The 16196-nt window shown below is 44.9% G+C and overlaps 1 protein-coding gene across 1 annotated transcript; it reads left to right on the top strand.

Annotated features, from left to right (window-relative positions):
- The first annotated feature begins 782 nt into the window (after positions 1-782).
- On the top strand, positions 783-15132 carry LOC141076394 (uncharacterized). Its single transcript, XM_073563846.1, has 2 exons — positions 783-871; positions 13989-15132. The coding sequence occupies exon 2, from the start codon at positions 14141-14143 to the stop codon at positions 14927-14929; it is 789 nt and encodes a 262-aa protein (XP_073419947.1). The 5' UTR covers positions 783-871; positions 13989-14140; the 3' UTR covers positions 14930-15132.
- Positions 15133-16196: the final 1064 nt, after the last annotated feature.

Raw genomic sequence — 16196 nt, 5'->3', positions numbered from 1 at the left:
TTTATTAATGTGTCTCTCCATAACCAGGATTACACAGTGGTGAAGAAGACCTCTAGTGATCGCTGTCAGGACCCTGTGTCTGAGGGATGGGGAAGACCCCTGAGCCCAATCACGGGGCCTCCACCTCACCCCCTGATCCATGAGGACATCAATGACCAGAAGATCCTAGAACTCATCTACAAGATGATTGAGCTGCTGACTGGAGAGGTGACACTGCTGGGAATGCTGGGACATTATACAGTAACACTATGAAGGGATCGGGGGATGACGGTATCATTGTATGTGTCAGGTTCCTATCAGGTGTCAGGATGTCGCTGTCTATTTCTCCATGGAGGAGTGGGAGTATTTAGAAGGACACAGAGATCTGTACAAGAACGTCATAATGGAGGTTCCCCAGCCCCTCACATCTCCAGGTAATAGACAGGACTAAATACACACGGCCTATAATTATCTGTATGTAGAGAATTAATTCAGTCCCTGTATGTGTTTCCTCCAGATCTATCCAGTAAGAGGACAACACCAGAGAGATGTCCCCGTCCTCTTCTTCCACAGGACTGTAACCAAGAAGATCCCAGTGCTCCTCAGGATCATCAGGTAGATGGAGAGAAGGTGTCAGGAGATGTGTAGACGGCTGTGATGGTCTTGTGCTCAGTCTTGTTTTATCCACCAGTATTATATGTTTTATACTTGTGTAATGAGAACGGTGGAGATGGCAGGATTAGAGCTGATCATAGATGGGACTTCTCCATCTGTCTGTGACTTTTACAATATTTGTTTCAGGGTGAAGATCTGACCCATATTAATACTACAGAGACATATGTGAGGGGTGATGAGTGGTGTAAAGAGGAGATTCCCACATATGACTACCCGGGTGAGTAGTAACCACTGAATGCAGAGAAGTCACAGATTCCTCTCAGTCACCGGCTGTGGCTGCTTTATCGGTGGTGTAGTCCGGCCGTATTATCATGATCACCATTTTGCCTCTAGACCACAACATTCTCCTCCACCCAAAACTGTTCAAATGACTTTGATACAGGAAACATATATATCTTTGTACCGTGTAAGCCAGTAGATAGAAGAATATTTAGAATTGAGAGTCCTCAGTGGTTGATACCTTTTAATGGCTAACTGAAAAGGTGGTAACACATTGCAAGCTTTCGAGACTACTCAGGTCTCTTCGTCAGGCTAGACTAATACAACATCTGAAAAATCACATATTTATACACAAAACAACACAGAAATATCGCAATAGATAAGACAAGTGACATTTAGCAGAATTGTCATTATGGGAGAGGGATAAACATAAATATTGGAACAGTTCACAGATAAGGAGTGTGAAAGTTTTATTATCCACTGATTGGGGTCTAGTTCTGTGTTGTGTGATGACCCCAGAAGTTCTGAAGAGCAAATTCCTTAATTGATGTAAAAAGACATAAATCCATGTGACACATTCATTCCTGCACTGAGTGTGTCAAAAGATGTCACAAATTTATACTCCCAAACCCTCCTGTCTCTCTGAGAGTTGAAGTTACCATTTAATACAAGTAATTTAATGTCCATCATGCTATGACCGGGGATACAAAAATGTTTTGCCACAGGTAGATCCCTTCTTTTTTCTCTTATTGTGTGACGATGAGCATTCATCCTTGTTCTAAGCTTTTGCCTGGTCTCTCCCACATACGGACCCCAGTTGGACATTTAGTACAAATAATTAAGTACACCCCATTAGATGTGATGCAGCTGAGAGTACCTGGGATCTTGTAGTCCTGATGTGAGTTGGGGATCTTTATCTTGTCCGTGGTCATTATAAATGGACAGGTGTTACATTTTTTTCTGGTTGCAAGGAAAGGTTCCTGCAGCTGTTGGAGAGGACAGGGAGCTTCTGACAATGACGCTTCTTAAATTTGGGGGCTGCCTAAAACACAGTAGTGGGGGGTCTGGAAACATGGATTGTAATCGGGCATCTTTTTGTAGTAAAGGTTGTAATTTCCGTGCCGCTCCCCTTAGCACCTCCAGATTTGGGTTGTAGGTGACCACTAGAGGCTCCCGGTTATTCTCTTCTTTAGCTTTGTAATGTAGCAGGTGATTCCTTGACATTCTGGTGGCTCTTGTAATTTGGTTTTCAGCTGTTCTTGGATGGTAGCCCTGACTCAAAAAGGACTTTCTGAGGTGAGAGGTGACCAAGGTGTTTGTCTCTATCCATGGGGTTGGAACATGCGTTATATGTTATATATTGGTAACGTATGATATTCCGATCACACTCAGTAATGCAATACAATGAGTGCGTGGAAAACACCAAACCACTCCGATGACATAATGGAGAAGAGTTTGATCTCCATCTTTTGCTCAGTGTTCTCTGATTCTCTCATCCTAGAAAATCGGACCACACTGTGCTGACACTCGGGTCAGATCCTGATCCAAGTGTCAGCTGTACAGTATAATTGGCCGATTCTCTCAGATCAGAGGATATATATGGCCGTCTGCATTGGCCCTTAGAAATCCATACAATCACAAAATTGGCCCAAAAAGCATGAATCCATGCATAAATAATTCACCACAGAATCATATTATTACTTTTGTGGTAACAACGTAACAAAAAATGTTGACCCCACACAATAGTGTATACTTGTTAAAAATTTATATTTTATTGCACAAAAAGACACAAAAATATATACACAGGAAAAGTGCTGGAACATAAAATAAGGAGGGGGCCTACAAGTCCATGGAATCTCACATCCTAACACCAAAATTCACCAAAGAAAAAGTAAGGGGGTAAAAGAACAATGCACCTGATATCCTACAGATCATCACCTTGCAATGGTAAAACATTTGCTGGCCACATCATTTGTATTATGACATTTCATTGCTGCATAAAAGCAGCTATATCCAATTATCCCAAAAATGAACCTCAATTGAGGTAAAATTAATGCCGGTGAATATAATAAAGGCTAGACAATTCTATACCTGTAAATGCGGGTGGAGATGCCTGGACGTCCCTCGACCCCAACGCGCGTTTCGCACTGCTTCTTCGGGAGGCGTGTCAGGGCAGGGGGAGATCCGATTTATATACCAGTACCACGTGTGCATAATCATTAAAAGTTGCGCAAACCTGCATTCACTATGTCCACCATAATAGATCGCTACTGGCGCCTGCGCAGAAAACAATTGTACTGTTGTGGGGGATCAGTGGCGGCGCCTGCGCAGCATAGGTCTATAGTCTATAGTCACTATACCAAATGATCAGCTGCGCCTGCGTGCGATGAACACCAAAGGTCCTGCTCAAATCCCAATACTGAGGTGTTTATGACGCATGCGCTGCATCACGTGGGACATAGAGTCCAATGGGAATAATACTTTGCGGTCACATGATAAGGCATCGCCAGGTCCTATGTGGAGATGTGCGCACCTAATTCATGAACAGACCGCTTTGCATTTTCCACCGTCCCCGTATACCACGCATGCGTGCTACCACAAATGGGTGGGCATGAAATAACACGACCACAATTCCATCATATCATATTAGTGAATACATAGCTATAATAAAGTGACGGTGCAATTAAAGTATCAGTAAATCGATAAAAGAGCTATGTCTAAATATTCATATCTAGTGCAAACATGAACTTGATTATGATATTCCAATGCCCTGTCAATATCAAAAAAGTATATATAACGTTTATACGCTGTACTAGGATTAACCAATACATTTGTTATTAATATCACATGATAATATTCCTCAGCAATATCAGACTTTTGATTATAGTATTTAACTGACCTGACAATATCAAAAACTATACATAATATTTGAATGCCGTACTAGAATGGTATTATTAATATCGCATAGCGGTATCACTCAGCAACATCACCACTCAAGTGCAAAGCACAAGAGATGATAATGTCACACAAGGCGTCACTGCTGCGGTGTCAACCAAAAACAGCATAACACAAGATCTCATGGTCATCTCATATCCATAATGGAATCCATCCATCTATTAGTGCAGGACAACGAAACCCCATCGTAAAAAATCCTCTTCATGATCCCATCTGAGGAAAGATGTACATCATTCTGCGATATGAACAGGAGTGGAGGCAGGAGTACTAAACATAAAAATAAATACAATTAAAAAGAGACACACAAACTAATTGACACATTAAAACCCCCTACCCTCAAAGTAACCACCCCTAAAGTTATCAGAGATAAGCGCTAAAGCCAGAGCTTTCATCTAGACCCTGGGGTGTGAGGGTCCCCAGCCTATAAATCCATTGACATTCTTTTTTGGCCAGTATTTTAGAAACATCCCCCCCCTCTAGGGCCAAGGGTCACCATATCAATCCCCTTCACCTTAAGCAGTCTAGAATTACATTGATGGTACTTCCTGAAATGCCTAGGAAGGGTCTTTAGAGAGCTGATGTCAGTGGCTGTTTTAGCTTTCTCAATGTCTAAACAGTGCTCACGGACATGAACTTTGAGCTCACGACTGGTCATACCTATGTAAATTTTTCCACAGGGACACTCTGCATAATACACAACCCCCTTAGATGAACAGGTGATATTGACCCTAATGTCAAATTTTCTAGACTGGTCAAAGTTAGAGAAACTAAAGCCCTTTTTCATATTAGCACAACCCTTGCAAAACCCGTAAGGGGAAAACCCTGTTAAGAGTGGCGGAAGGCACTAAAAAAAATAAATAATTAAAGTGCCTTCGCCACTCGGGGTCCACCGTGCGGCAGATGGCAAAACTGCTGCTAAGGGAGGCAGTGCACTACAGCGGTAGTGTGCACAGGGTTCTAAATCACCCAAGTGCAAAAGAGGCAGTCTCTGTTATGGGACACAGAGCTGCACAGGAAAATAATAAAGAAAAGGTAACGCTGAGCCTGTTAAACGCACAGCGGCACACGTACGGTAGCCGAACACAGGAGTAGTTAAAGTGGCACTACAACCAAACGGACTTACCGTAAAGGAGCGTGTGCACGGCGTCGCAACTGCGAACGCCACAGAAGTCTGCAACCGCAATAACGCAAGCGCGATGCAGGACGCTTTGCTGCTGAGATGGCTTGAAGCTTGAGCGCGCTGGCGCTAGCGCTGCTACTGGCTGACCCAATCACTCACACACTCGTAATAACCGAGGGAAGGGGTTTCATAATAAGTCATCCACCAGACCAAGCATCCATCAACAAACATACAGCTGCAAGTATCAGAAAATACTAGCGCATGGCATAATGGCCATGCGCACTTTTTATAGTGACCGGGACCTTCCGGAAATCTCCAGAGACCTCAGCTGAACCAATGGAATCAGGAGCAGGACCTGAGCACCTGACTCCTGAACTCCAATGGGAGCTCATTCCAGGAGCATGCTCACAAGCTGGCAGAAAGGACTTAGCCTCTGGAGATGAATGTGAGGATCTGGATCTCTGCATTAGTATGGCAGGACACAGATTCCTAACATTACCCCCCCTCCTAAGGCCCCCTCCTCCCCGAGCCCTGGTAGGAGTTACAGTAACCCGAGACACCTGGAAGGCATCAGAGGAACCGAGGTCACCAGGTTTCAAGAGGGACACTTGGGAGATAGTAGGAGCGGGAGTGACAGAGGCACGCTGCCGCGTGTTGGCAGTTGTCGCCACCCTCTGTCTAGGAGGGTTAGGCTGAGCACACAAGGTGCAAGCCTGAATATATCTTTTTATGTCCCGAGCTCTATGGGGCCACCAATACGCACCAGCCAACAGTTTTGAGACCTGCATATAGCCCCGATGGTGGTGCGTGTTAGGTGCATGCGCCCAGGCGAGGACCTGATCCCTAAGAAGAGGAGGAACAAAGGTCTCGATAACTGGTTCAGACTCCAACCTTTGCGGGGAGACGGCTTCTGGAGAAACCGCACAGACAGATGACAACCGCAGATGGATTCCTGGTCGGAGTCTGAATTAAGGTTGGTACGAGATATCTCCATGGGCTCAGGAGGTAGAACCTCTGGCTCCGCCAGCACAAGGGGTTCAAAAAATTTGGGAGCTGAAACGGATTTGCGCTTGGAGTGCGCCCGCTCCATACCGCTCTCCGAAAAACGGAGGTCAATCCGTGAGGAGACGGAGATTAGCTCCTCTAAGCTGGTGGGGATCTCTCTAGTAGAGAGAGCATCCTTCACATGCTCCGCTAGACCTCGCCTAAAAACGGGGATTAGGGCCTTGTCGGACCATTCCAACTCGGACGCCAGTGTCCGAAAACGGACGGCATACTGGCTAACCGAGAGTAACCCCTGAGTAAGGGCGAGTAGCTGCAGGGACGTATCATGCGTTACCCGAGGACCGAGAAAAACTTGCCTGATGGCAGTCAGCAAGTTAGCCGCGGACCGAATCTCGGGGTCACCACGCTCCCACAGAGGCGTAGCCCATTCCAGCGCCTTGCCCGACAGTAGGGAGATGACAAAAGCCACCTTAGCCCGCTCCGTAGGGAATTGCGCAGCCAGCAGCTCTAGGTGTATCGAGCAATACTGATAAAACCCCTACAGGAGGCGCCATCCCCAGCATATTTATCGGGCAACGGGAGGCGGGTAACTGTCGGCGCAAGGGTGGACATGGACATACGCCCTACCGCGTCCGTAAGTGCCTGGACGGCAGCATCTGTGGCCTGCGCAGCTGCGAGAGACCTCTCGAGGGAGGCCAAGCGAGCCTCGAGCTGACGCACAAGCTGTAACAGCTGCTGCTGATCCGCCATCTCTATCCAGACCCTGGCGCTAGTATTATGTTAAGAGTGGCGGAAGGCACTAAAAAAAATAAATAATTAAAGTGCCTTCGCCACTCGGGGTCCACCGTGCGGCAGATGGCAAAACCGCTGCTAAGGGAGGCAGTGCACTACAGCGGTAGTGTGCACAGGGTTCTAAATCACCCAAGTGCAAAAGAGGCAGTCTCTGTTATGGGACACAGAGCTGCACAGGAAAATAATAAAGAAAAGGTAACGCTGAGCCTGTTAAACGCACAGGGGCACAGCGGCACACTTACGGTAGCCGAACACAGGAGTAGTTAAAGTGGCATTACAACCAAACGGACTTACCGTAAATGAGCGTGTGCACGACGTCGCAACTGCGAACGCCACAGAAGTCTGCAACCGCAATAACGCAAGCGCGATGCAGGACGCTTTGCTGCTGAGATGGCTTGAAGCTTGAGCGCGCTGGCGCTAGCGCTGCTACTGGCTGACCCAATCACTCACACACTCGTAATAACCGAGGGAAGGGGTTTCATAATAAGTCATCCACCAGACCACGCATCCATCAACAAACATACAGCAGCAAGTATCAGAAAATACTAGCGCATGGCATAACGGCCATGCGCACTTTTTATAGTGACCGGGACCTTCCGGAAATCTCCAGAGACCTCAGCTGAACCAATGGAATCAGGAGCAGGACCTGAGCACCTGACTCCTGAACTCCAAAGGGAGCTCATTCCAGGAGCATGCTCACAAGCTGGCAGAAAGGACTTAGCCTCTGGAGATGAATGTGAGGATCTGGATCTCTGCATTAGTATGGCAGGACACAGATTCCTAACAAACCCCTTACGTTCTGAATTTTTCTTATTTTTTTCTTTTCTTTTGGGGTCATATGCACTGTGGACCAATATATCCCGCAGGTTGGGGGCCCTTCTTGCCACAAAAGACAGTGCATCTGGCAAGCATTGTTTAAGAATGGGATCAGTGAGAAGGATTTTCCAGTGTTTGTCAATAATTCCTCTCAATTCTGGCCACCTACTGTTATAATTGGTAATAAACCTTACCTGCTTGTCCCCCTCATCACACGACACCAGGGGCTGATTTTTGTGAAGAAGTGATTCTCTTGGCGTATTTTTGGCTCTATTATATCCCCTTTGAATGGCCTGGTGGCCGTACCCTCGATCTTGGAACCGTTTTTAAGAATACTGGATTGTTCCTCAAACTGAGGATCTTCCGAACAAATCCTCCTGATGCGCAGAAACTGGCCAATTGGTATGCCTTGAATTGTTGATTTAGGATGAGCGGCAGTGGCGGATTAAGTGGACTATGGGCCCGGGGCTGTTCATAAAACCTGGGCCCCTGTACCCCCCTTCCCACCTGAGCGCTGCGGTCCCTGTGCGGGAATTGACAGCCGTACGGACCGCAGCACTTGGTTTGCTGCGGGTCCATACGGAAAACCCGCCACCATTCCACCATGTGAAGCCCCCACTCATCCCCCCTTCATCCTGTGAAGCCCCCACTCACCCCCTTCATCCTGTACAACCCCAGTCACCCCCCTTCATCATATACAGCCCCCAGTCACCCCCCCGTCATCATATACAGCCCCCAGTCACCCCCCTTCATCATATACAGCCCCCAGTCACCCCCCTTCATCATATACAGCCCCCAGTCACCCCCCCGTCATCATATACAGGCCCCAGTCACCCCCCCTTCATTGTGTACAGCCCCCACTCACCCCCTCCCCCATTTAATTCATTTTATAAATAAAAAAAAAATAAAAAAGTTCCCCATACTTACCTCACAGCCGGCTCGCTCCCCAGCAGCGCCTCTGCTTTCAGCATCCTCCGGGACATGTCAGCGCGTGCACGATGACATCATCGCGCACGCCCGACATCTGACCCGGAAGTATAGCCGGAGGGCAGAGGCGTATCTAAGCTTTCTGGCACCCGGGGCAAGAATTTGGTCCGGGTGGCATTTGCCTCTCTGCCACCCGGCCCAGCCCGCCCCTGCCCCTGGGCCCCCAAAAAACCTTGGGCCCAGGGCGACCGCCCCATCTGCCCCTATTAGGATCCGCCATTGATGAGCGGAGGATGCATGCAGTAAGTAATTAGTTGATGTTGGTTTACGAAAAACCGTGGTAGACAAACTTCCATCAGGGAGCACTGAAAATGGATAAATCCAAGAAATTGATCTTTCGTCCAAATTTATAAGATAGTCTGATATTTTGATCGTTATCATTAAGTGCATTCATAAATGTCTCAAGGTCCACAATTGGACCCTCCCAGATGAACAAAATATCATCAATATAACGAATCCAGTTGTGGACCTGATCAACATTAGGGATCTCCTCACCTTGGACGATGGACCATTCCCAGGCCCCCATAAACAAATTTGCATAAGAGGGGGCGCACGAGGCCCCCATTGCTGTTCCTCTTTGCTGCAAAAATATCTTCCCATCGAAAGTGAAGTCATTATGAGTAAGGATAAACCTCAACAGTTTCAAGATAAAGGAGGACATATCATTCAAGTTACTATGACTCAAATATTTCTCTACTGCCTTCAATCTGTCTGAATGACCGATAGAAAAATATAATGCCTCCACATCTGCGGTGACATGTACCATTTCCTCAGTAAGTTGAATGTTCTCCAGATGACCCTAAGCTGCGCTAGTGTCTTTAATAAAAGAGGGCAGTTGTGTCACAAGAGGTTTCAAAAAGTGATCCACAATAGCACACGCTATTTCACAAAGGCCTTCATTAGCTGCAATAATCGGCCTCCCAGGTGGGTTAAGGGGGTCCTTATGCACCTTTGGAATTAAATAAAAGGTCGCAAGCTTGGAACAACATTTTTCATAAATCCTTAGAAATCCATGTAGCCGCACACTCCGGTCCGAGTGCCGGTGGCAGTGCCGGGTGTTGTTTCTCGCATCACACACCCTAGTGTGACCCCGGCCTTAGAATGATTCTTGTACTCAGTGTTTGCAGGGTGCTGTAGCCTAGTGTTTGTATCTAGGGTATGTGCACACAATTTTTTTCTGGGGGCATAGCTGTTTCAGGAAAGTGTCTCCGGTCTTTTACCTGAAGGCGCCATGTCTTTTGTGCCACCGGCGTCTTTTCTCGATAGTTTCTATTATAGTTGCAGGTGATAGAATGTGCTACTTGTATTAATGGCCTCAGTTTCCAAGCACTGAAGCAGATAAAAGACGTAACAGACGGAGCGGGTACAGCAATGTGGTTTTCCATTGCCATGCACTAAGTTCATGTTTAGCGGCAGGATTGTGGCGCTTCTTCAATCCGCCTGACAAAGATGTGTGCACATCCCCTTACCTTGGTTCTGCAGCCACAAAATACAGGCATCCCAGCATGAAAACCATCTGTCCAGTCTCTGCTGCTTCTATAAGGAAGGCAAGGCAGCGATAAACTGGTTAATGAGTCACTACACATGGGCCGGTGATGGGTGCTGCCCCCAGACTGGAACTTTAGTGATTTTCACGTTTGAAAAAAACTAAATGAATGAAAATCTTCTCCTATACATTACAGTGTTAATCCGCGCAGAGTGTGCACAGGGGCGATCTATGTGTGGTCTGTGATCGGCACAGGGTCAGAGACTTGTGGAGGGGATTGTGTCTGTGACAACGATAAAAAACGAAAATGTCTCTGATTTTTATTGGGGAGACACAGTCTGCAAAAACATGAGCCTGTGAGCAGCACCATAGACTATAATGGGAGAGAACTAATGAAAACCACAGAGAGAACATGGACGTGAGAAACGGCTGTCTGACTGAGACATCCGGTCATTACTGTGCTCCAGCATGTCCACGACCACCGACCAGCCATATACACGTCAGTCAGTGTCCTCTACAGCTTGTTCACACAGGAGGACGCACTTCTCTGTGCACACAGCGACTGGTAATATGTTCTGTGCACGTAGACTGTCCTGTTCTCAGGAGCGCATGTCCTGTTTACCCCGAGCAATGTGCCACCAAGAACCTTGAGTTTTAAGCCGTGACTAATAATCATTTTTCCTTCCATCAGGTGATTACTGAGCTATTGAAATGAGCCGATAATCAGGAAGCCGCGCTCTTACAATCCCACATTTCATGATTATTGGCTCATCTAAAGTGGCCATAATTCAGTGGCTGTCAGCTCTGCAGGTCACAACACTAAACGTTGTGATTGTAGGCTGCTGACCTGTATTAGACTATCTAGAGAGCAAGATTACAGAGGGTACAAGACGTGGGCCTGTGGTCTTAAAAATGCCAGGGCTGAATTTCACTCCCAGTCCGGGGCCCTGGCTACATGGAAAATAAAGACACAGCCAGAATAAAGCCTTTTATTAGAAATAAAACTAAACACAGTTTTCCTTTTCTATTTAAAAATAACAAACACAGTTATACTCACCTAACGCCTATTTCCACCGAAGACCTCGCTCTCCTGTAATAAAAATAAAATAGAAAAACAACACTATACCATACCTGTCTGTCGCTCTGTCCCACGCCGTAATCCATGTCTGGGGGATAATTAGTTTTCACCCTGGACAGTGCCAAGATGCGACCGTCCAGGCTGAGAACCACTGGTGAATGAGCTGCTGCAAGCACAGCATCATTGACCAGCAGTGACATCATCGAGGTTTCCAGCCAGGCTGAACTGCAGTGACCTCAGGACCGTGGGAATTAGCCAGTGATGAGGTCAGCACAGTTCAAGCCGTCACAGCAGATCACCGTGAGAATTCTCTGTGTTATTGTTAAATAAAAAATGAAAACTGTGTATTGTTTTATTTCTAATAAAAGACTTTATTCTGGCAGTGTCTTTATTTACCATATAACTATAGGATTAGTAATGGAGAGATGTCTATAGACACCTCTCCATTACTAAGCCATGGGCTTGATGTCACCTGACAATACAAGGGTGACATCAACCCCACAAATATGAACTCCACTTGCCATCACTATAGGGCAAGTGGGAAGAGCCGGGCAAAGCACCAGAATTGGCGCATCTAATAGATGTGCCTTTTCTGGGCAGCTGCGGGCTGTTATTTTTAGGCTGGCCCCTTACAAGCCTGAGAATACCAGCCCCCAGTTGTCAGCTTTAGCAAGGTTTGTTGTCAAAAATGGGGGGGACCCCATGCAGTTTTTTAAACTATTTATTTAAATAATTTAAAAAACAGTGTTGGGACCCCTCTATTCTTGATAACCATCCTTGCTGAAGCTGACAGATGAGGGTTGCAGCCCCCAGTTGTGAGTTTTCCAGACTGGTTATAGGAAATACAGGGGAATCCTCGCCAGTTTTTTCATTCATTTACTTAGTTATAGCACAGGTGTCAGGTGAGGAATACTCCCATCATCCGCTCCTGCTGTCACTGTTCTTAGCAGCAGGTGTAGGTTGATGGGAGTAATAGTCCCAAAAGCCGCCACCTGCTGTCATCATTCTGACTTTAATATAACTCTCATCATTCTCTCCGCCGGCAGAGCAGGGGAGAATGATGAGAGCGTCTTCAGCACCTACCACCGGGGAACAGCGATTAATGTAGCGCTTCATCCCTGCCAGCCGTCCATGTGGTACTGATGCTGCACACAGGCGGCACACGGTTGTCACGTGTGCCACGAGTATTACACACATGGACATCTCCGGTACCGGAAATATCAGGACGTGTGAAACCGGCCTTATACACAGTTCTCTTTAAATGCCTAATATTTCTTCTTAAAACTCATCTTACAGAAAATATTGGAGCTTAGGATAGTATAGATTGTGAAGTCTCTGAGACCCACATGCTAATTACACCAGAGAGGTTTCACCACTAGTTACTCATTTATTACTGATGGAGACTGTGGAGTTTGATCATTTCAGTAGTTCCTAATCAGACCTCATTATTAATATCTGACGTGTGTCACTTTATTTGATGGTAACTTTGGAATTCTGCACAAAGGATAATAGAAAACAAATGGATCTTACAAATTATTTTCCAGCTTCGCACTATACCCTACATACGATTGTACTCTACTGTCTGGGCACATGGCAGAGTTCAGAAGGGAAGGAGCGCCATTTAGCTATATGAATGCAGATCTAGCTGGAATAGTTTGCAGACACAATGTATTGGGAGCACTGTTCATGGTCACCTGGCAGCTCAAAAGATGTCCACCATGAACATGCTTGGCTCTATCTTCTCTGCTTTCCATATCCCAAGGATTGCCTTCCTCATCGCCCTTTAACAACCTCACATGGAATCTGGACTTACACAGGGACCCCTAGGCTTGGACCATGGTGTTACCTGCTATTCTGTGGTGTTAGATGGTGAGAAGAATAGTCAGGTAGCTGGGTCAGAACCAGAAGAACAGAATCAGAAGACACAAGAGTAGTCAGTAAACGGGCCACGGTCACAGCAGGAAACAAATACACAAGCCACAAGCTGAGCACAGAGGACTGAACCAGAGGAGAACAGCGCTGTATCTGGCAGATTCCGGCCAGGTGCTTTGCGCTTTAGTAGGGTGTGGTACTTTCCAATTGGCTGAAGTAGGGAGCAGATTACTCCAGCTGGACAGCAGGAACAGATCCCAGATGAGATTGGACACACCATATGCAGAAGCCCTAATATAACTAAATGACAGAAAACCAGAATAGTCGAAATCCCCATAAAGTGATTCCATTTTATAAATTAATTCACTGAGGGCTATAATCCTTAGGAGGAGTGAATATTTTGACTCCACAGCCACTTTCTGGGAATTAACACGCAGTGGATGTTGGAGAGTGAAAATTACACATTTGCCATTTTATTACCCAGCACATAGTGCCCAGATTGTGCTCCAGGAGACACACACCGCAAATTAAGTGGGTTCTTCTCACTATAATATTGCTAAATACAGGGATCCTGAATGTTGTTTGCGCACACTGCAAGACTCCGAAGTGAGAGCGGATTTTGCTGGATTGGTTTATAGAAACCTTGTTGCTTTTCAACAGCCTTTGAGCCACTAATAGTGTGGGAACCTCTGTTTTTCCATTGACAGATGATGGACCTGAGTGGGGACTTGTTTTGGTGAGATGGGAATTGGTATTTTTTTTGCCTATAGAACATTGATTAGTTTCTTTTTATTCGATATTTGGGAGGCAGAATGAACAAACAGTTGAACACCTCACACTACTGGTTCATCCAACAAGGTTTTCTATTAGACTGTGAACTGTCATTGTCTTGGTAAATAATTTAAGTTTTTAACATAGCTTGCCATTTTTATGGACAGTTTAAGTAGAAATGTTCAAAAATATAAAACTTAAGGATATTTTATTAAAATTTTCTTTTATCTTAGCAGATGACTGTACCAGGAGATCAGAGGGACAGCTGACGTCTTCAGTTTTTAAATCTGATGATCTTGAGATCCTACAAAATACAACTGAAGTGATTGCTATTACTCCAGATATATCATCATCCATTCACAGCAAAGATCTGTCATCTGATCCTATGAAACAGGTCCCATCTTCTGATTCATTACCGATTAAAAAGGAAAATCAAAGTCACAAAAGAGGCATTAAAAAACAACTTGCTTCTAAAGCAAAGAAGTCATTTTCATGTTCAGAATGTGGGAAATATTTTGCACGGAAATCACATTTTGTTTCCCACCAGAGAACGCACACAGGGGAGAAGCCTTTTTCATGTTCAGAATGTGGGAAATATTTTAGCAATAAATCAGACTGTCTTAAGCACCAGAGAACTCACACAGGGGAGAAGCCATTTCCCTGTTCAGAATGTGGGAAATGTTTTGCACAGATATCACAATTTGTTACCCACAAAAGAACTCACACAGGGGAGAAGCCTTATCCCTGTTCAGAATGTGGGAAATGCTTTAACCAGAAATGTCATCTTGTTAATCACCAGAGAACTCACACAGGGGAGAAGCTTTTTACCTGTTCAGAATGTGGGAAATGTTTTAACCAGAAATCAGATTTGGTTAATCACCATAGAACTCACACAGGGGAGAAGCCATTTTCTTGTTCAGAATGTGGGAAATGTTTTAACTGGAAATCAGATTTGGTTCATCACCATAGAACTCACACAGGGGAGAAGCCATTTTCCTGCTCAGAATGTGGGAAATGTTTTAACTGTAAATCATATTTGTTTAAGCACCAAAGAACTCACATAGGGGAGAAGCTTTTTAACTGTTCAGAATGTGGGAAATGTTTTGTGAAGAAATCATCTCTTATTAGTCACCAAAAAACTCACACAGGGGAGAATCCTGTATCATATTCTTAATGTGGGAAATGTTTTCTACCAAAATCAACTCTTAATAAACATCAGGGAAGTCATACGGGGAGAAGCTTTTTTCATGTTCAAAATGTTGGAAATATTTTAACTCAAAATTGTATGTTCTTAAAGGTGTTGACCACTACTAGGACAACCCCTTGTCATTTCTCATGTTTGGCCATGTTAAAATAAAAGCACTCATTGTACGAGAATGATCAGTACTAAATATATTGAACAGCCATGTCGGACTGAGCTGCCATCTTGGAAAAACTTTCGCTAACTAACTTTGCAGCTAATGAGATGACTTTATGGGAGCTCTAGCCAGAATGGAGACATAAAATGACATCAGAGCCATTAGCAGGTATGGTTGGCATACACAAGGGTTAATAGGAGGAGCTGCAGGGCATTGTGAGAGTAAGTAATGGTGTCATATGGTAGTAAGTAGTGTCTGTGATGAGGACAATACAGTAGTCAATATGTGAAGAGTTATGTGAGTAATGACATTAGATAAAAGGGACATGGGGATTTATGGACTGTAATGGGGTTTGGTGAAATACTCCTAAATATTGTCATTTTGTGTTATCACTTTCTTTAGTATTCTAGAATACATGTCTTCCCTGCAGTGTGAGGTTATCATGTATACACCTTTTGCCGCTCTTCGTAGTTCGTTTGTCTAACCATATATATAAAAAGCCCAAATGAGGTCCTCCATTTATTCAGAAGAAGAAATCAACAACATGGCCTACAAACGTTACTCCCATAAACAACATTTCAGTATGAAATATATCTGTATTTCAACAAAACACATAAAAAATGTAAAAAGAAGAGATTATGCAGAGAGAAATCATCAGGTATGTATATAAAACGTATCTAATCTGTCCCAAAGTATAGTTTAGATAAATCCTTTACATATATATAATTGTAAGTGGAAAGCCCATATGGAAGAAGTATAACAATTATATCGCTTATCATCCTATATCATTACATATCTCAGGTGTAAGGTCTCCGCCGAATGGTCAATAGCAATTCACAATAAACCCAGATACAAAGAATATATAGAACGGGTTTACAATCCACACAGGAATAAATATTACATTGTAGACTCATAAAGTGACAGTGCTCATGGAAACATTCAAAAAATAGTACAAACAATGACTGTTATAAAGCCGATTCCATAGGGCATGTGTGGCATTATGGGCATGACACGGTCACGGCTTCACATAGAGTCTTCATTGCTGGTGCATAAATCCAGAAGCAGCAGAACGGGGCAAACTGC

The sequence above is a fragment of the Dendrobates tinctorius genome, unplaced genomic scaffold (assembly GCF_039654945.1).
Source record: "Dendrobates tinctorius isolate UK_male_01 unplaced genomic scaffold, ASM3965494v1 ptg000404l, whole genome shotgun sequence".
NCBI classification, from domain to species: Eukaryota; Metazoa; Chordata; class Amphibia; order Anura; family Dendrobatidae; genus Dendrobates; species Dendrobates tinctorius.
The sequence above is the reverse complement of the archived record's forward strand: the minus strand, read 5'-3'. Positions and strand labels throughout refer to the sequence as shown.

Coding starts and splice junctions, on each gene's coding strand:
- LOC141076394 (XM_073563846.1), top strand. CDS start 14,141: ATGAAACAGGTCCCATCTTCTGATTCATTACCGATTAAAAAGGAAAAT.